Raw genomic sequence first — 21,440 nt, forward strand, 5'->3', positions numbered from 1 at the left:
TTCTCAAAAAAAGAAAAAAAAAAAGATGCTGTAAAATGTTTCAAGATGTTTAAACTTTAAGATTTTAATAAGAAAGTCATAAGACATCTTCAGAACTTTCCATGACAATTAAAAAAAAAAAAAAGAAAAAGAGGAGGTGTCCAAAAAAAGAGGAGGCGTGTGCTTCTGTGGTACAGAACCACACAGACTTTAAAGAAATTTCATTTAAAAAATTGTCTCCCAGGTGGTTAACTTGCATGTTCTATGCATCCAAAATTCACACTATTAAAAATGCCTGTAAACCCTGTTGGTCAGTAAAGCCTTTGTTGTTTTTACGAGTCCCTAAATATATATGTACTTGATTAGAATCTCGCTGGTCTATCAGGAATACAAGTTTGTATCCAGGGCGTTTTTAAAACATGAATCATAGGGATTTTATTAATACAAACACCATGGAAAAACAAAGGAAATTAAACCACAAAGACTATAAACGTCTGACTTAAATCCACTAAGGCAAGGAAATTAAGAGTGAAGGCTGCAAATCCATCCTGGTAATCCTTCTGTAACTCACTCTATTGCAGTAAGGAGTCTTGGATCAGCATATGAGTCATATATGCACATACCATATAGATGTACCTATCTATTTGCATGTGATCTATCAGTGCATGTAGCATGTATACTACAATGCAGAGGTGAGGAACAAAGTGACAAACACTAGCTAGGATTTTCACTTGCATTTGAAATTTCTTGGCTTTTGTAAGATTACAGTAAGTTAAGTGCTTAACATTATTGGAATGAGTTTTCTCTACATTAATTTAAATTGTCATGGTCTAAATTCAAGAAGAAGATTAAAGGCTCCTGGAAACAGGTGCAAAGATATACTTTAAAAGCAGCATTAAAATGCATCCATGTTCTGGTTGACAGAAATTTCATTTATAATCCTGCACACAGAATATTCCTGCCAGGAGCAGTATCAGTCTGAGTAAGGGCTGAATAAAGGGGTACATTGCCAGAAATGCCCAGGTCTTGCATACCAGTCACGGCACAACTCCTAGCCTAGTGATCATGTCTGCTAGAGGGCAGTTAACCAATAGGTTTTTGGTGGAAACTTTGGAGAGGAGCAGACTACTTATGTCTTTCCCATCTGCTTCTTGGCATACAAGTCTGGAAACTTAGACTCTGCCAAAACTTGGCCCGCAAAGTTTAAGTAGGTGTGAACACTTTGATTTCAGAATTAATTTGATCTACATCACATCATTACTCCTCACTGATGTCGATCCATAACCATCAGTAGCGAAAAAATAGGCACGTCTGGGGTCTATTTTGGGTGGAAGTCCAACAACAGAGCACACAGGCATTAAGACTACTGCATTTTAATGTCTCTGACAGTAGGCCTTTAACTTATGGGGCAGAAAATCCAAACAACAAATAGCTAACACACTGGGAGTGATCAATAAACAACTAGTAACTAATAAAGCCCTGAACCTTTCACATTCTCTCTGTGAAGGCAGCAATTTGCCACTGAACAAGATGAGCAATTAACATGGGGCCACAGCATTCCCACAGGAGAAGCCTTGTATGTTGGGGGAAAAACAAACAAACAAACAAAGAGCCCAGTAAGGTTCTTTCTGTACTACCTTCAGAAAAGCAGTTTTTGCCCTTTCTCCCAAAAGCAAATGTTAGGCCTCCCAAACAGTACGTTTCCTCGGAGACCACACTGAGACACAAAACCTTCTACCTACCCCATCTTTAGGGATCTCTGCCTATTACTTCAGGTCCCCTACAACACAGTTTGGATGGGATACAGCTGTTAGCCTGAGGAAACCTGCTGTAGTGATTGCTAATCCATAGCAGCCACTGTGCATGCCACAGTGCTCTGTGCATGCCACAGTGTGCTTAAGGATGCACAAATTTCTCCCATTTCCTTCCATGTACTAAGGTAGGGAGGTTAGTCTTAGGGGTTGGCTAACCCCTTCTTTGTGTAAGTGAGCCCTTCACAGTGACTGCATTATGTGCAGCGTTTATACAGTGATAGGAGAGGTATATTTAGTTTGAGGACTTCACAGAAATTGCTAGTGAGTGCAGCTCCTTTTCTTGGTTCTTGTCATTCTTGTTCTGGTTATGTTAGTACACTGCAGAAGTACCTGGGAATAAACTATTCCTCTAAGTGAAACATCATTTTGATTATTACTGACATTGGTGCTCATTAAAATACATAAGTGAAACACTGCCTTTCTGCAGACTCTGAAAGCTATTTCATGTTACTTGAAGGGGAATACAAATGAATAGGGACTGCATCACTTTAGTTAAAAGGAGAAAATGTTCTAAAATACTGGAATTTGGACTCTAGATCAGTAAGCAATTGAGGTTTGTAGTTTACTTCTTTTCTGTCTCTTTTTTGTTTTTCATCTCTCTCTGATTTCTGATTTTTAAGGTGTGTGTACATGGGGGAATGGAGGCAGAGCATGTTTACTTGATCTGTTGCACAATTAATGATACAAATCTATGTTCAGATGAAACAAGATCTAATAAATGTAAACAATACTTTTTTTCCCCTTTTTGTTAACATTGTCTTTACCCAACATTCAATTTGACTGATCTCCACATTAAAAAAAGCCTTTTTAATTTTTTTTTTACCATCATCTATGTCTATTGTTACCCATATCAGTGCCTTTTAATGGCTGTCTCCTAGCTCTCAAGATGTTGAATACATTTCCCCTTCCATTGTATTGCAGCTAAAATATGACCTGCTGCTGTTTAAATAATGTAATTTAATGATTTCACATTTTCAGCCATGTAAGGCTTCCTTTCAGCACTGAAGCCTTTCACTAATGATTTGGGGAGATAGTTTGTTCTCATTTCTTTCAGAACTCAAGATTGAGAAACTCCGGCCTGGAAATAAATTATTGACATCCACTTTAGGAACAGTACAATGTGTAGTGAAAATAAGATACATAAAGTTTCAGTGCCATGAGGCTAGAATCTCCAACTTGTTGATTTCTTTCAAGGTTCATTCAAGCTCCATATTGGTGGAGACATCTTAAACACTGTTGTGCCATTATTATGTGAGGTAATATATTTGGGGCAACCCTTTGCAGAGAGACTACCAAATTGTTATCCATGGTGCGCGAGTGGCCAGCATTGAGATGGCAAGCAACACCGTGCTAGTTTCTTCTCATTTCAAACGTTTATACTATACTAAAAGGATAGCTAGAATACATTAACTTTTTAGCTAAAACTGCTTTGGCTGTCATGGAAAAGTGAATGAAATGAGAGGACAGCCTTTAGCAACTCCTCAGCACTGGAATACCTTCCCATTTCTCAGTGATTTCATCATGAAATCAACAGGGTTAAAAATGATATTAAGAAAACAAGACAGAACAAACTCAGCCTACAAAAAAGGTATCTTTCTGTTCAGATATACAGAAATATTACACTGAGACATAAAAATCAGATGGGCTTAAGGAGAGAATGTCTTTCCATGAATATCAGCTCCCAGGCATTACTGAATACTCTGAGATTAAGCAACTACTAGTTCCTTGGAGAGACTCTTGAGAAGGATAACTAAAATAAAAAAAAAAAAGAGCACAGTCGCCCCAAAACCTAGAGAAATCTGACCTGGCACAGGAGATGCAGAAACTGAAACTATTCAGCTCAGAGAAAAGTTTCCCAAAGATGGAAAGTTGAATATTGATGAACACCAGTATGGACAATAAGAGGAAAGCTGGCAAAGTGTTTTCTGCATTAAGTCAATAAGGACAGGCCAAGAAGCAATGGACTAAAACCAACAGACAGGCAACACATTGTGTAGGCTACCTGCCTTACTTTTTCCCTGCTCACCACCTCACCATTGCTGTTGTGACACCTCCAAAATTTTTGCTGGTTAGGAAAGCATGGCTGTGTTCCAGGTGTAATTCTAAGAAATGGTGAGGGGAAAACAGGTGGGTACATTTCTTGGGACAACAGCTTTCTGGGATGGTTTTTGAACTCTTATCTTCAGTGCTTTTAGTGGATTACAGAAAAAAGTTATGGTTGTTGATTTTATTGTTTTCTTCAAAGAACTGTTGGTGGAAAGCCAAAGTTCCATAGGTGAATCTGTGTTACGTTCAGGGATTTCTGTTTACTCTAAAGCAGATAGCTCTATTCTGCCACCAACCCTCTGGCAACCCTCAGTAAATTGTATTATTTGCATATTCCTTGTGCATATGAAATTTGCTTAATAGGAGCCAGGTAAAACATATTTTTGTAAGTTTCACAGCAAGAATTTACAAATTTACCTTCCTTCCTTCTGTTCACACGTATTTGACTTATTTGCTCAGGGAACAGACACAGTATAGCAGTGTGTATGGCAAATTACATAGTGTAATGAACAGAAAATAATCAAGTATGTATCAAGAAAAGTATTTTTGAAAGAGGCTTAGTCTAAACCTCTTTTCACTTACAGCAACAAAATTCCTGTTGACTTAGTGGTGGATCAGGACCATATAACAACTGAATAATTTAACATAAATACATTGGGGAAAAAAAATAATGTTATTTATAAGTAACTGACAACTGAAGAATAGGTAATTTCACTGAATAAGTTATACTGAGTAATTTCCATATCATTAATTGCTCCATTTTACCCATGTCTTGAATTTTTAAATAAACTCTTGTTTTATCATTTTAAGTACTTAACATATCTTCTCTATGATACCTAACACTGAATGCTCTTTTCTCTTTCCACAAGCAAGGGTTTTCATTGTTTTATCCAGTCACCCTGAGGTCTCATACTTATCACCCTGAACCAGACCTGAAGGTCCCTGAGAAGAAAATCAGTTAAACTTATATGTGGATCACACAAAATGTAGTGGGATTACTCCCTTGATCAACGTTTAGTATGAATTCAAGTACTCTGTTAGATCAGAACTTTTCTGAATTCATACATTATTCAAAAAGTCTTAAGGGTGTCTTTTGAGTTACCTAGCTGGGGTAGTTTGTGATGAAGAGGTGTAGAAGCTTACTGATGAGAGAAGAAAAAGAAGACAGGAGAAGACCCAGCTCACAGGAGCTGTGAACATCTATGCTTGACTGCACTTGAAATTCAGGGATAGCAGACATGACAACAATAGGAGTAATAAGACAGGTTAGAAAACAGCATGAAAACATGTCCCCCAGTCGTCTAGGTTGACCATGCCACAGTGAGGTTTAAGAGAGATGGAAGTTGATGAATATGGTCTGATTTTGCCCAAAGGGCAGGAATTACCAAAACTGTGTTGAAGTGTGGGCTTCTATGAGTATACTTACAAAAGTGCTGGCTACAAAACAGAACACACTTTCTATGATTAACTTGCAAATAACTACAAAAAACAGGGACCAGACATCAATCAGGTGCAATGGAACTGATGATACCACACAGCTCAAGATGTTCTCTAGAAACACAGCACTCTCACCTGACTCCTACCTTCATTCACGCATGCATTGGGTAGTGGGCTATATAAGAAGCAACAGAAGCTTACAACTGTGATTTAGGGCTCTTAAGGGCTATCTTGACCAAGTTACTTCATTTCCTTGTGTATCAGTTTCACTTCCAAATAATGAGGGCAGTGGTACTTGATTAGAGGATTGGGAGGGAAGGCTAGAGAAGACAACAAACAGCAATGCAACTAAATGAATTCATGGGTTCTGTTCCTTTCAGCTACTTTATGGAAGGTGTGATTGGACCCATACACAGGGAACTGCACCTGATGCTCCATCAAGTCCCTATTTGATCCAATGCTTCTATCTATCAGTAAAGATTATAGAGGAAACCTTTTCATCTGGTAAGGTCATTGCTTGCAAAATTTATTTGGCAGCAGTTACACCTTTTAGCTAGCAATTAGACATCCATGGCTAAACTAAAGAGCAAAGGTTGCCTGGCTTAATCCCTACTCTTCAGCTTTGCAACATGGGGTGAATAAATGACGTAAGAACTGCACAAGCTTATGTTTATTTATAATACTACGTACCCAGCAACTATAACCTGGAGCACTCCAGAGTGGAAGGATACATTTTTATAATGCTTGTTTCTTCATTAAGATTTCATCATCCACCTACGCTAAAAAGCCACTTCCCTTTCACTTTGTTATATCTGCTTTTACCCGCTCCTGTTCCCGCATTATTTTTTTAATCTCCAGTTCCCTACTTTACATGCACTCTCAAATTTTAAACAAGCAAAATTTGTGCATTAGTGTGTCCTTTTCATCCATGATTTATGGATGACAGGTTCTTCGGTGCAGCTTAATGGTATGAGAGAGACATTATTTTAAACATTAAAGTGAAAACCATTTACAACTATGATAAGAGAGGTCTGTTGACATTAAACTTTAAAACATGCACAAGGTAAAGGCAAGTAGTTGCTCCAACAGGTGAGAGTACTATGCATGTGGTTTGTAAGGGAGTTTGTTCAACACATGAGCTGTCTCTTCCTTTTCTCTGTTTCACAACCTGTAGGATTTGGTGCTTCAAACAATTCATCTGGTAATCAGCAGCCACCAGAGTTTAAAAAGTACTCAGGGCACAGCACAGATCATTCATTTAAAAAAATTACCATTTCATTTGAGGAAAACATTTCCTACCATTTACATCAGCAAGAAATGTAAACAAACAAATAAATAAATAAATTGAAAGAGCTAAAGCTTTATTTTGCTACTTCCTGCTCACACCTTTACCACTTTCACACTGGTCAATCACTTCCTTACCATCCTCTTCCATTAAAGCTCTACAATTCTATTGTAAGATATTGGCTAATACTTATCTTGCTGTACTTGGTTCAGTTCTGTTTAACAACAATTGCTTTCTGAGAAGCAATCAACATAATTAGGAGTAGTAAATAAATACATCTGTATTTTTTATCATATATTCTTGGATTGAGTACTGTTTCTAATGGTGTTAGACACATTGATTGAACAGCAGAGAATATTAGGGAAGAACAAGGATCTTATAGAACTGCTTTTTAGTCTGATTTTAGACCACAGGGAGAATGCAGCAGATATGTTAGGGTAGAACTGTTGCAAACAGCTCAGACAATGGGGAGGATACACACAGAGATGAACTTTATGCTTGTGACTTTGGAGTCATGTAACTCCCTCAATAGCTTGGATGAGGATGGCAGAACCTTACTGACAGAGCAGAACTCCCACAGCAAGAACAAGAACGCATATCTGGGGCACTGATGGCAGCTGAGAAAAATGATTTTATAATAAAAGTTTTTTTTAAAAGTGATTTTAATGCAATACTGTGTTTTCAGTTGTCCCTATTCATTCAGCTACCCTAATCAGCAGTGGTGAAACAGAATACTTGTCTTCTTGCTGCTATTTGAAATTTTAAAGTGAACTGTGAGTAGGTAACATTGATCACTGATGACAGAAAAGCCTAATGAATCATTCAAGTACTTTACATTACTGACCCATAGAATCTAAGACCCAACCTCCAATCTTTTTATAAAAATGCAAATACCCCGTAGGTACCTCTCAAGTATTCAAAAACAATAAGTATTAACTTTCAGTATGCATCAAGAGCAACATTTCATTGGAAAAAGAGATCACTTGGTTTAAAAGAGAGAGATGAAGTGAAACAAACAGGCAAAAGAACCTATTAGAAAAATGCTAAACGTGACTTACCTTGTAGATTTTGCAATGGCAAAGTCATGATGCCTCCTGCTGCAGCTGCTGCTACCAGTCCTTGGATGTTGGTGAGATTCGCTGTAGGTAGAGTTAGGACGAGTCCTTGTTGGCCCCCCAGCTGCCCAGCCATGTTGAAAGGAATAAGGATCGGCTGATTCAGGGCTGGAGTGCCTCCTGGCATTACCCCCGCTACTGCTGAGGCTAACTGTTGGGCTGTCAGTAATGGCTGTAAAAAACACAGACAGCAAGCCTATTTTACTGTGCATAGTTCGGTATTACACACTTATAACTCTTCAGGCTTGGGATCCTTTCGTGTTCCATTATAGACATGCACTGCTTCCAGTATCTTCAAGCACACATTTTCACCAACACAGAAAGTTTTGACAAACTTGACAGGCTGAAGCTGTAAGCCTTACAGTCACGTAGCATGGTAGCAATCCCAGTTGAATCTAGACTGGAAAATTCATTACATATGCACCAAAGATAATTTATGAACACAAGAAGGCCTAACTCAAGTCAGCCTACAAGTACCTAAATGCCAACATTTCCCAAATTTTCCCAGTTGTATACTGATTGGTAAAAGCTGAAAATACTACAGTAACAATTACCAGAAGCTATGTGGACCAAGACTGTCCTGGGAAGTGGAAGAACATTGAGTACCTTCTTAAGAGTATATCTGAACTTGGATAAAACTATGAAGTGATAGGGGAAATCTTTTAAAATGTTATACAGTGCCATACTATTATGCCTACATTTTGCTCTAAAGAAAATAAATACCTGGCATAAAAGATAATGAAATACCTTTACTAATGCAGAAGCTGTGTGTGACAGGCAGAACTGTCAGAGCCAATAAGGTTGCATTAAAATTGCACAAGCTTTTTAATATTAAATTATGACATGTATTTCAAAAATAACTTATATAAGAAATTCAAATAATTTAACCTCCTAAATATGCAAAACTGCTTAGGTTTTGTTTTAGAAAAACATACAAAAAGCTAATCTTTCCAAACAAATACTTTAAAAACTTATACATGATACATACATGCTCCCTTTTTGTTACTCTAAATGCAGCCAAACAGAATCACATTTTCTACATTACACAGATCAAAGATGATCAATCGCAGTTACTTACTTTTCATCAAACTGCACGTCTTGATTAGTCGAAAGAAAAGATACTGACCTGAGGCCCAACAGGGAACGCAGGATGGGACTGACTGGGTTGGTGCTGGTCTGCTGGGCTCGTGTCAGGCAGCACTGTGTTTCCTCTGGCCTCTGAAATCCAAAGAGCAGATTGACTTTAATATCAAGCCTGGGGACTGGTACATTACCTTCTTCTCTGATGTCACATAACATCAAGCTGAAAATGATATGTTAAAGTGCTTTATCAATAACTCAAGCACTCAAATCACTTATCAGCTGCATAAATTATGCTAACATTCATTCAGACCAGCCAGCTCATTCAAGGAGCTACAAAAATCTGACAGCAATGAAACTGAAGCTATCATCAACCCAGCTAATGTGGGTTGCATTATACATCAATTTACATACAGTACATGAGCACTCAGTGTGTGTGGGAACTGCATTTTTTACGCTTAGGTGAGCATCAGCCATTCTAATTTCTGAAAGCAAAAATTATCTGAAAAACAATCAAGTAACATCTACTTTGTATCTTAATAAAGTATTTTCTTTTGTCAGTTACTGAGGCAGCAAAGGCTGTACTATGCGCAATAAAAAGGCACTATGAAAACTGAAAACAGGTATGCTTCCAAATGACAGCTTGTTTTCTAAATTGCATGTAGGGGGTGAGCAAAATTCTGTGAAACCAAGGATTTCCAGCATTTATTGAGATGATCAATATCCAACAATCGAACTATATGCTGGGCACTAATGACTTGCTAAGCACAGAACACAGTCCAGCCCTACTGGATTTCGCTGAAGTCTGCAGTACAGATTTGAAAAGGAAAAAGAGAAAGAAAAACGTCCTATCAGTTGTAAGAAAGTACCAAGATGTTTTCAAAACTACGTCCCAATCCTCCATTTCCTCCGGGTGAAGGACTCGCATTGATTCACAAAGTTTTTCAGCGCTGATGGCATGATCAGGCACACATTTATCTTTGAAGCTGAAAGAATGACAGCAAGTATCAAAAGTAGCTGCAAAAGTACTGTGGTCTCTTAAAAAGAAAACCCTGGCAACAGCGTCAGGTTTCCTGGTTGGTACGATAGCTCCTGTTCTGTTAGTTTTTTTCTGATGAGTGGTTGAAACCCCGTTCTAAGTAAACCTTAATGAGATGCTCTGTTCCAATGTTTGTCCTATAAAAATAGCAAGTGCAAGATAATTCAGAACCAGTTTATTGGCACACCCTGGTGCAGTAAGGAAAAAGGATACGATTCTGTTATAAATTTTAAAGAGGGTATTAGCAGCTCATTTAAAACAAATTCTTCTATATATTCTCCAAGGGGACAGACTTATAAATAATGGAAATGTGAAAAAAAAATACTTCAGCACATTAAGGTACAAATAAAATTGACTGCTACATATTATTCAATTGACTTCTATCTCTACAGCAAGGTGTCAATCATAACAGCATTTTAGAACACGATTAAACAATAAATGTGCAGAGCTATTATGCAGAAATCTGAAAATCTGATTAATTTGTAATATTTTTGTGTGGTCTCAAAAAGTCAGAAATGGACGTTGCTTTGGGAATACTTACAAACGGTCTATTGAAATATCTGATTTAGAACTAATAAAAACATACAGACTTGCTGACATTTTATAAAGTGAATTCTATAAAAATACGTTTGGCATTTTAATGACCACTCTCATTTAATAATGAGAATAAGCTGACCTACCATAATCGGTGAGGACTCCAACAATTGCCTAATAACATGCAAAAAGAGACCCAGTCACTAAATTTTTTATGTGCAATTTACTCATCCAAGTTACTTGAAAAGAAAGAAATATAACTAGATATGCAAGATTCAGTGAAAACTGTTTCTTTCAAATGCATTACAATCCTAGTGCTGCTGCCATCCCTAAGACCAAAGATAGGTTTCCTTCAATATGGGTTCCTCCTATACAAAATAAAGTGCTATGTTACTAAACACAATTTTACCTTTGGTAATTTCCACATATTGGTATGGGTTTTTTTTAATCTTCTCATTACAGCTGTATGTATAAAGTGATATTAGATCAAAGGCTCAATACCAATGAATATATCACTCCCCATTAAGATCAAATCTTTTAAATCAATTTTGTTTATGTAATTTTAAGGGCTGAGAATTTTGTCTTTGTGTGTGATTTAATTAATATTAAAACAAGCTCCTGATAACCTGTCATGTCATTAAATTGTCCTATGAAAGCTTTGTGAGAAGAACAAAACTGGAGTCAAATATTCACTAGAATTAGATTTTATTGCGATTACTATAGCTTGAGCTTTCAGAAAATAAATAAGAAGTTCTGAAGAAATATGCCTGTGCTTCAGTATTTTTTTCCATGGTGCAGCTATCCTAAGAGCCACTGTTTTCTGTTATCCGTACCCTAAGGATTTTGCAATATTTCATCTCACAAGCTGTGTGTTGTACAAGTGGGTTATACAGGACCATAAAACCAAAATTAATTACACTGCTTTCCTTTTGCATTGTACTAATTGGAATCACTTAGGATTACACTCCTTTCATATGGTCACTCATCGCAGATGATGTATCTTTTTATTTCAGTGCTCGAATGCTCTGCCTGCTGCTTCTAGCTCACTTTTCATATGATGCAGGAATCTCGGCAAAACAGCACTCACTTTCACGTGCATGAATGTGGTCTTACATGGCACCCTATATGAAATTATGCATGCCATGTTCTCAGACTGAAATTCTTACATTTCCTCTCATGCCCCTTCTAATCTACCTGCTATAACAGCCACTCAAGAGTCAAGATTTTTTTTCAAAACGCGCAAGAAAATCTGCCTGCTGGGCTGGCAGTAAATACAGTGAAGCAAGGATTTCAGGGTTAAGTTCTGTTGCATCACACACAGTGACAGTATTTGTTCCTTGCTGTACGCTATCTTCAGCGAGACGCATAGGTCAAAGCTCCCAGGAAGGCGAAGCAGAGCACAAAACACTGGTAGAAGGCTACTTTTCCTTTTCTGCCTTATAATGTTGACCAGGTGGATTCCTCTGATTTCAGAGGATCTGAGGAGTTGGGAGAGCTCTGTGTCACAGCGACTATTTCTGATTCACAGACTCATTGCTACTAATTTGGAAAAATACCTTCATTAAGACCATTGTCCTAAACTGGCAGTGCACAATCCGCTGCATTGTTTTTCCCCTCTGTTTTACCACCTTTATTTGGGAGTGCAGTAGTTCCAGATGCAGGAATGACCTCTGCAGGTAAATTATTCCTCTGTCCAAATTCCAGTCCTCACTAATAAAAATGGCCTGTCAAAATCTAGCCTAGATTTTCCACTTGTCCCGGTCCAGGCCATTACCTCCTGTTAGGCTATCCTGCAACGCTGCTCAGCTTTCTATCAGCAAGGGGTATGGTGGCAAGGAACCAGGACTCATAGCAGTTCCTATGGAGCTGGGGAGCTACCAGCAGCACCTTCTCTGTTCTCAACTACACTTTGGAGAGATTGTACTCTCATTACACCTCCGATTGCTGGTGCACAAGGGGCAGGGAGAAAGGAGTAACAGGGCATCTACTCTGGAAAGAGAAGTAATTCTCCTTAACACCATTTGCCTAGGCAGGGAGCTAAGACTTGTCTTATAACTGCCATCAAAGTCTAAGTCAATGAGTTTGCTCAGTAGTACCATATGAACAGACAGGAGTGCTACTGCCATGGTACGGCCATGACTGCAGACAAGGCTTTAATATTTAATAAGCAGTATTCATCATATGTGATTCATCATAAATTAATTATAAATTATATAATACATACACTCACCTCTCATCCTGCCAAGGGGCTAGAAGGGCATGACGCAATAAAAAATTGAAGTGCACTGTAAACACTGTAAAATAACCCTCTTAAAATAAATTATTATTTAAAATAAAGCTAAGTAAAACAAAGGCAACCTTCTTCTCCCCTTATCAAAAAGAAAAAAAATAAATTCCCCAAAACCAAGCGAAAAACCTTGTTGAACAATACCTGGTTTAAAAATGAGGAAACCACAAAAGAAACATCAGAAGGAAAAAAAATTCCACATCCCAAGGCCTCTGAGCCTCTTACAAAATTACAACTGTAAACGCACTAGTCATAAACAGGCTTTCCACAGTTTGCTTCCTTTTTGTTTCTTATGCATCTTCAGCAACACAACGGGTAATTCAGTTCTAAATGTCTTTATCTCCCAGTGCCCCATGAAGGAGGGAATGCTCTAATCCCCACTTTACGAATGAGCAACTAATGGACCGAGCGACTCGGATCCGGGTTCTCAAATCAGCACCATTTAGGCACCTAGATCTCTGAAGCTGTAGTTACACTGTTCAGGAAAGCATGGCTCAAAGCACAAAACTGCTCTGTGACTCCTTGGCTGCTCCAGGGCTACTAGCAGCTCCGGCAAGGTGAACCTGCATGTGCTCCCCAGCACCCTGCGCTCAGATGCACTGCCCATCCCAGTGGCCCTCGCCTCACATGATGTCTGATGCTTGCAGGGAACCTGCAGCTGACTGGCAAATGCGACTATACCGAAGAGCATTACAGGATATATGATGGACTGCATTAAACACGTACATCCAGCTCTGTCCTGGACCTCCTGGTTCATCTGCAGATGTGTGCTTCTGCCTGCTCAAAGGCACAATGCACACTGGCATCTCCTCTCAAACTCTGCACCAAACTCACTCAAAGCCAATGCTCAAACCACAGCATAGGACTAGCCTCAGCAGATGATCTGGACATAAATAACTTCCTCACAGTCTTCAAAAATGAATTCAGTGTGTCTCACATTTGTATCAGAACCAGGGAGATGCTGGGCCACCTCTCTTTAGTACTCTGCTTTGAAAAACAAGCAGGATCAAATTTAATAATACTAGATTTTCAGTAATCAAAAGAATATGTAAGTCCTTCTGAGATACTAATTTAAACAAATATTTTAAATGAATCAACATTAATGAAAGAACACAGCATTTCAAGCAACAGTTCATACTAAAATCCTTAGATACAGTTCCACAATGTGACATTAAATTACTTGTATTTATCTCTCAGTAACTGTAACAATATGAAATCAAGAGTAGACTTTTTTCTTACTCATTGAGCCAACTCACATTAAAGATACAGCTTTAAGAATGAAATAATTAAAGTTAAAATACTACCTGTGAGAAAAAATAGTCTTATATTTTTAAAACTAATAAACTCACAGTCTGAGCATGTAATATAGCTGCATTTAGGTCATAAGCCATATTATCAGGAGAAAAATAGATAACTTTTAAAAAGAAATTAAATAGACTGACTGATAATATTCAAATTATCGGGTATGGTGTGTGAAAGTCCATCATCTCTGATTAAAGTAACTCAGCTCTTCATTAAATGAACCTTTAATTGTCAGCAATTACACCAGGAGCAATCTTGCTGAACAAAATTTAATAGCTGAAAGAAAAAGATGCAGCTGATAATGAAAAAACATAACATTCCCTCCAAACAATCCTTATTCTGCCATGAAGCACCATATTGTGGCTCTTAATTTCACTATTTTCATTTTCCTGCTGCCTCAGAGGTTGGACACATAGGTAGGAAGCCTTTCCAAATCACCTCATCATAAAACCTTAGTAATCAGATTGCTACACAGAATTTCACAAACACATCTAAATTTTACAATACTTGCAGGAGAGAAAATTGAGATTTTATGCTGAAACCATTTTTCATCAGTATTATCCTATGGTTATCAGAGGAGATATTCCTGTTTCCTCAGCAAAGAAAATCAAGCTCAGAAATTAAATGAAAATAATGAATCACCCACTGAAAGGTATGAATTTAAGCCTGGACTTCTCATATTTAATTTAATTAGTCAGATAGTTGCCTTCTTCCAGTCCATGACCAAGATGTGGCATACAATTCACTCATCTGGATTGTATAAAACTTCTCTAAGTATCAGGTTATCCCACAGACCATTAAACAATTCACCTTTTCCTGCTGACCTCTACTTCAGATTCTAAGCTTTTATTTTTAGGCAGCGATTTCAGCCTCACAAAGAAAACTAAACAACTAGAGATCTGGGTGTGTGCAGAATTACCAGCAGCACCTGTTAACTCTGAAACCTAACAATGTTGCAATGTCGATATCACTATTTTACTGTTCGATCATTTTAGCACGACGTACAAGTACTGTGCTTATCTTCCACAACATCAGATTGTCTCAACTTATATAACTTAACTCTCACTCTTAATTTTCCTGTACCTATGTACAAAAACCTTCTAGTTTACCTTTGAAAATGTTTGTGGTGTGATAAGAAAATGCCATATTGATCTACCATATTGACATAGGTGTCAATGCAATATCCTGTACAGAAAAGCTAAAAATGCTGCATACAAAATGGATTGAATTAGACAGCAGAATGAATAGAGCAGATTTGCTTTACTGACGACTGTATCATTCAGTACTTAAGTAAGTAAAACCCCACAGTTTTATACTTATCTGAAACTGCCACACAGTTGCTACTGCAAAGCTACCAAAATCACTGCAGAGCTCAAAATCATTCTGCCAGCAGAGCACAAAATCTCGCCTTTGCCTGGTCCCTGAGGATATTTTCTCCTAAAGGATCTTCTCCCGCAAGACACATAAGGTAGCCGAAATCACTGTGCTCATTACCTGCATGCACAGAGCTTGGCTTGTATTTACACACCTGCATCTTTCTGGATCAGGACTGATAACATTAAAACTCCATGACTGTTTATAATTAAAATGAGGCTATTAAAGTGATTTATGTTACAGAGAACTTCTCCTGGGCAACCACCAGTTATATTTACCACCAAATAAAAAAACTACCATACCAAGGCACAAAAATCACAGATAATGCAAAAACCCAGCTCTCCCAACTGCCTGAAATTTTCTTCTTTCCCATCTTTATTTTTGCTCCTCTTTCATTGTCTTATTTTTTCTTCTTTCTCTTTTCCCCAAGTGAATTTTTTTTCTTATTGTTGCCTATATGAATATTCTTACACTTCAGATACTTCGTGTGAGAAAAGTGTCACTATTGCAGAAAAGATGAAGGGATATAATTGCAAAAGTATGTTCTTTATTCAAAATAGACTCATTCTACTTTTCTTCACCCCCTAAGTACAGTGCATAAAAATCCCTTGTTAATGGTACATACATTTTTTATGAAGTGGACCCTTCATATTGAGAGTTCCAGTTTCTTTTATACTGTATGCATTAGCACAAATATAATCACATTAAGGTCACAAAGACCGTATCAGTTTTCCCTGAATTCATACAACATTTCATACTCACTGTTTGCTGTTAGTGCTGGTGAATGCAATGATGATAAAGGTTACTTACCAGAAGATGGACAGTTGAATGCATTATTATTTCATGTTGGGCAGCTGATCCCTAGCTAAGAAGGGCAGGAGGCTTCTCTAAATTAAACTTTCCTTTCTTTCCATCCCTGGAAGCTTACTAAATGCCAAAGAGTGAGCACATTAAAGAATATCTATTTTGGAACAACTGCTACAGTTTGCCATCTTTATAGCTAACTAAGATTTCTTTATGGTTTTTACAGCATTTATCTATGCATGTGTTTTTATTTCTAACAGGGCAGAGGACAAGCTCTCCACCAAAACCCCAACCTCCTGACACTCACCCTCCCCATCTGACTCCTGTACCCTCCCCAAAATAAGGTAGACTATGATGATATCTTATAATGATATACATTGCTGTTTGCCTGGGGAACCTTGCATGATTTACGTATTATGGGCTTGGCTGCTGGCCCTACAGGCAACTGAAATCCAGGCAATACCTGCAGACAGCCTCTGGTGCACAGTAATTCAGGCTTCTGGGTGGAAAAAAAGGGTAGCATGTCTGATATCTTTTGCTTTTTACAAGTTACATTGATAGACTTATTTACAAAGGATAGGGCACAGGTAGGTGGCTGATGACAGAAATTTAACTCGCAGCTCTGACACCTTCCAGGGACTGGAAAGAAAAAACTGTAAGGTGGGGAGGGGATGAACCTAGTGTCCTACCAGTCCTATGAGAGCCTGTTTAGAAATTCAAATCATCTGGTTCGGTGAGTGGGAAATATCCACTTAAGGGAGGAAGCATTCAATTAAACCCAGTAAAAGCACCTACCACTTAGATCTTCAGCAGAGACAGCGTTCAGCAAAATGCACCCCACAATATATGTAAACTCTTACTGGAGCGTCCTGACCAGCAAGTATGGTCAAGCAACAGTGGTTTATCACTGTTGCTACTGAGTTCACTGTCTGGTTTCATCCCTGTGGTGTCTTTAACAATTTCACACTCTCTGCTGTGGTCTTTACACAGCCCTGTGGGGCAGCACCATCAGGTGTCTCATTACAGGTTGTTCAGCTGTTCAGACTTTATTGAGACTCTTGAAAGAGCCATCCCACAGAGCAGCGTACTGTAGGAGTCCAGTTGAGATCCAGGAGGAAACCTTAACAGTGGCAGCAACTCTGTATGCAGGAGACCACACTCCTAGATCAGACTAAATCACAAAACTGGTAAGGCTACATTATAAACCTATTTAGCTGTACATGTACCTTCAGAAATTCCTAGCTACAAAAATTCAGCAGCCCTCCCCCTTCAAAAGCAGCCTGTGCCATTTGATATCTGCAGCAAGTTCTCATGACGTGGCTCAGCAGGGTGAGCCATTATTTCAAATGAAAGCGTTGGCTTGGAGCTGCAGAAACTCATGGTACGCATGCCTCCAGATCTTGTAAATCCTGAACTGAATTAACTTCTGTCTCATTATTATTGTCTGAAATCAATTGTAGTGACTATTTACAAGGAGCTTTTGCCAGGAGTTCCCAAACACTTTATCTGTTTTTAAAGAGCATTCAGTCTGCCAGCCAGGTCTTGCAAGCTATGTCAAGCCTGACCATCACTAAACCAAGTTAAAAACACACAGCAAGGGCGTTAGGTTCCCCCCCGCCACATACTTCCATTCCCTCCCTCCTCTGTAGACAAAAAGCTAAAAATATAAAAAAGACCTAAAGAACTAGTAGTCAGCATAATCATCCTGTCTGCCTCCCGAATTTGAGCAGCTATTTACCAGACAATGATAGTGAAACACTCTGCAGCAGCCACTAAGATGGTCTTTTGCACACTAAAAGTACCCTAAAACAGGTCTGCAGGAAAATAGCCAAGTGGTTGACAAACATTTGGATATTGTTCCTGTAATATGTTGATCTTGCCTTTATGTGAGTCAAACTCCCACTGTATTTCACATGTGTTGGATTAGTTCTCTAGGCAAGGTTTAAGAATACAGCACAGGTTAAAAAAGCTTTACACGTAACAGGCATATATCCCCATATTGCATGAAAGATCTGGTTAGTAATGCCTTGTCATGGCAAGACCTCTCTGTAACAACATGCTGTGCAGGAAGGAAAAAAGGGAAAAGAAGCCACACAACTTAGCTTTGCCAAAATACCAAGTGGCAGGCAACTTGCTTCAAAGAGTGAGAGAGGGCACTGCGATACATCCTAACAGGATTAAATTATATGGAATATACAAACTGTTTCTAATCCATAAGAATGCTTGTGTTCATATATATATGTATGCCTCTCTATATATAGATACATATTTTTAAACAAATCAGTTTCCTACATCCCTTTCATTTTTATATTATTGTTCTGTTTATTTTTCAGCACTACAGTAATTGAAAAATATCTACTGGTAAAAGATGCTATTAATTTAAGTGCATTCATAGTGTGTTATGTCACTAATAGACTTAGGTAACGTTATTCTTTTATCCTTTTTACAAAGCATTATTTTATTGTCCTCTCATTTCTAAGATTTTACTTCCACTTAAAGTCAAGTAGAGTGAGGGCTTTGCAGAATTCTATTATATTATTGTCCTGTCATTATTCTAACTCCATTACACAACAACACAAAACCAGCATCAGCTTCCATTTGTCATATTATTTATTTTGAGGATTATGTCAGATCTCAGACTATGCGTACGTGCCTACTAAACATAATTTGGTGTTTGGCAAAAAGTAATCACTGATTCCTTCTAAAAATGTTTTTAAAGAAAACATTTTTTAACTATTCTATATTTCTGTAAGAGCTCTGTCATCTCATTTTGTCCCATGCAACCCTTTAGAAGAATCTAGCCATATTTACAAAATGAGACAATGTCTAGAGGTACATATAGACAAACAGATTTGAACTTCTTTATCCAGACTCCCAGCTGAGCTGACAGAAGCCAGTCCTGGTGCAGAAGCTACACAGCTGTGCTCACGTGATGCTCTGTACATGCACACTGTATGCCACTCTAACATAGCTGTGTTGCTTCTACACAGAAGCTGTCTTGTGTCTGGCCACAGTGCAGCACAAAGGACCTGGAGCAAAGAGGACCCTGGGCCCTACTTTCCTACAAGTCAGATCACTCAGCAGCCAACAAATGGCTCAGCACACCTGACATGCTTTCCACAAGTGGATTGCCATTGCCTTCTTAATATATTCTTTTAGCATCCCTGGCTTTGAGGATATGCAAAAGACAGCCAGGGTTGGTTTGAAATAGCCAACACTTCCACAGTCTGTTCCTTATGGCTGCCATAAAGGAAAGAAAAATCAGGAGCTAGGCTGGCAAAAGCAAGATTTAGGCTCAATGCCCAACCATCGCAGAATTCCTGCAAGACCTTCACCAGCCCTTTTCATCTCGCACACAGAGAGCATTGTTAGGCCCTCAGAGCTTAGAGAAGTCCTGGACCAAAGAAGCATGTCAGTTAGAGTGGTTGTATCGGGAGGTATTGCCAGTATGCAGCTTCCTCCAGTTACAGACTTCTTATCATCTGACACTACCCTATCTTTAGGGGAAACACTTAGGTTGGAAATGCTGCAATATCTGCACACTTGGGCTCTAGAGTTGCCTTTCCTCCACGTTGAAGGAATCTGCACTCAGCTCTCCAGGAAAACTTCTTGTTGTCTTTGGGACAAAGCCACTGCATGCCTTCCTTGCATCCTCATATCAGCACAAAAAGCTCCTACTCTCTTCACCTTGCCTCTCCTTAACTCTCTCCACGTGCTGGCTGCTGAAGGAAATAATATTTGCTTACTACCAACTATATAGTCCCAAGTGAGATTCTGGTCACAATCAGTCATTCCATTAACCATTACCCAGACTGCTCCTCTTGTTATTCTGTAGGACCTGTTGATTATATAGATAACAACGCACTAAGTAGGTTTAACTCAGCAAGAGATGTCTGGATTCAAAACTCAATCTAGATTAAAAACACACTAAAACAAAACAAAAAATACTCATATCCATACTTACTGTCTTCTCAGTTAAAAAGGTATTAAAGAGCTTCCAGGGAAAATCCACCTCTTTACCATAATATGTAAAATTGACATTCATAAGACAGTTGTATACAGAAAACGGGATGCAGTAGGTTTTATTTCAGTCATGGTGAAGCAGACCACTTGTATGTGTTAGTGTACTTCGCATGTGTATTGTTATAATAGCAATGTTTTCACTTAATGTTATTCTAATGACTTTCCTCTGAAGAGCATTTGTGGACACCACAACTCCCTAAATGGTAACAATGGATAAACATCAGCTTGAGAAATGCAGGTCTATATTATTTATGAAGCTGCAATTCTCCTGTAAATAACCCAGTTGTTAAAATGATATGTATCTATGTAATTGAGTCTTCTGTATACAAATAAATAAGGCTTTATTGCAATGTCAGAAGTTAACAGACCAGTCAATAAAATCAATAACTCACTTTTTCTTGCTTATATATCTAACTTTTCTCCACCTTTCCTATGTCCTCTGTTTGTTCTGGTTACATATTAACACTCCGAAGGATATATAGCTCTTATGATACTGTTTAGTAAATGGTGGTCTGAAGAAAAGTCTGAAGAAACACTACCTCAGCAATTTAATACTCTGCCTATTTATTGTGTACTTTAACATATACCTGTTTGGTATAAATCAGGTAGAAAGAAACTGTCTTGATCTCTACATCAGAGTGCTAGAGATTTTTAATGTGAATGACTACATGAAGGTCTAAGTAAATTAGGTTCCTATTGATACATTTAGCTAAAAGTGCTCCAGGCCTGGATTGCATTATCGTATAACCACTGTCAAAGCAGCACTGCCAGATTATAACACCGTGCTGCTTATGCCTCTATGGTAAGGTTGTGTTGGCATTTCCATTATGCTCCCAATTTTTCAAATATTTATAACTTGGCTGTAAAATTTGCTTTGGCCTGAAACTTGTTGAACCAGAAGCCAGAACCTACAAATCTTTACTCAAGAAAGTTGACCATTTTATTTCAGTGGGAGTGTTTCCATTAGCTGGGTCCTGCCAGATTACAATCCAAGGTCAAAGTTTATGAGCCTGGTTGTTTTATTTTCTTAATGAAAAGAGAATCGGGTCCCTTTAAATATATTCTTTAAGAAAAAAATAAGATATGGAAGCACTGGAAGATAATACTTGATTCTGTGATGTGATTAGGTCCCTAACTTGATAATCTCTTGTTTTCAGTACTTCGAAGAAGAAGAAGAAAAATTAACAGCAAATCTGCTGCAATGTAAAAACTAGCCGTGGGGCATATGCACTAAATTTTGTGTCACTAATTACATTTTCTTGTGGGTTTGCATCTGGGATCTAGCACACCTCCTAAACAGCGTAAAATTGGGATGGCTCCA

At 38.2% G+C, this 21,440-nt stretch overlaps 1 protein-coding gene across 1 annotated transcript in view; it reads right to left on the reverse strand.

Moving 5' to 3' along the window:
* POU6F2 (POU class 6 homeobox 2) overlaps positions 1 to 21,440 on the reverse strand; it is a 318,450-nt gene that overhangs the window by 176,854 nt on the left and 120,156 nt on the right. Inside the window, exons 3-4 of the mRNA XM_072851409.1 lie at positions 8,803 to 8,894; positions 7,620 to 7,848 (exon numbers count right to left, since the gene is read on the reverse strand). Coding sequence (XP_072707510.1) covers positions 7,620 to 7,848; positions 8,803 to 8,894 — 321 coding nt within the window. The remainder of the gene's footprint in view (positions 1 to 7,619; positions 7,849 to 8,802; positions 8,895 to 21,440) is intronic.

This window comes from Ciconia boyciana, chromosome 2 (genome assembly GCF_034638445.1).
Source record: "Ciconia boyciana chromosome 2, ASM3463844v1, whole genome shotgun sequence".
Lineage (NCBI taxonomy): Eukaryota > Metazoa > Chordata > Aves > Ciconiiformes > Ciconiidae > Ciconia > Ciconia boyciana.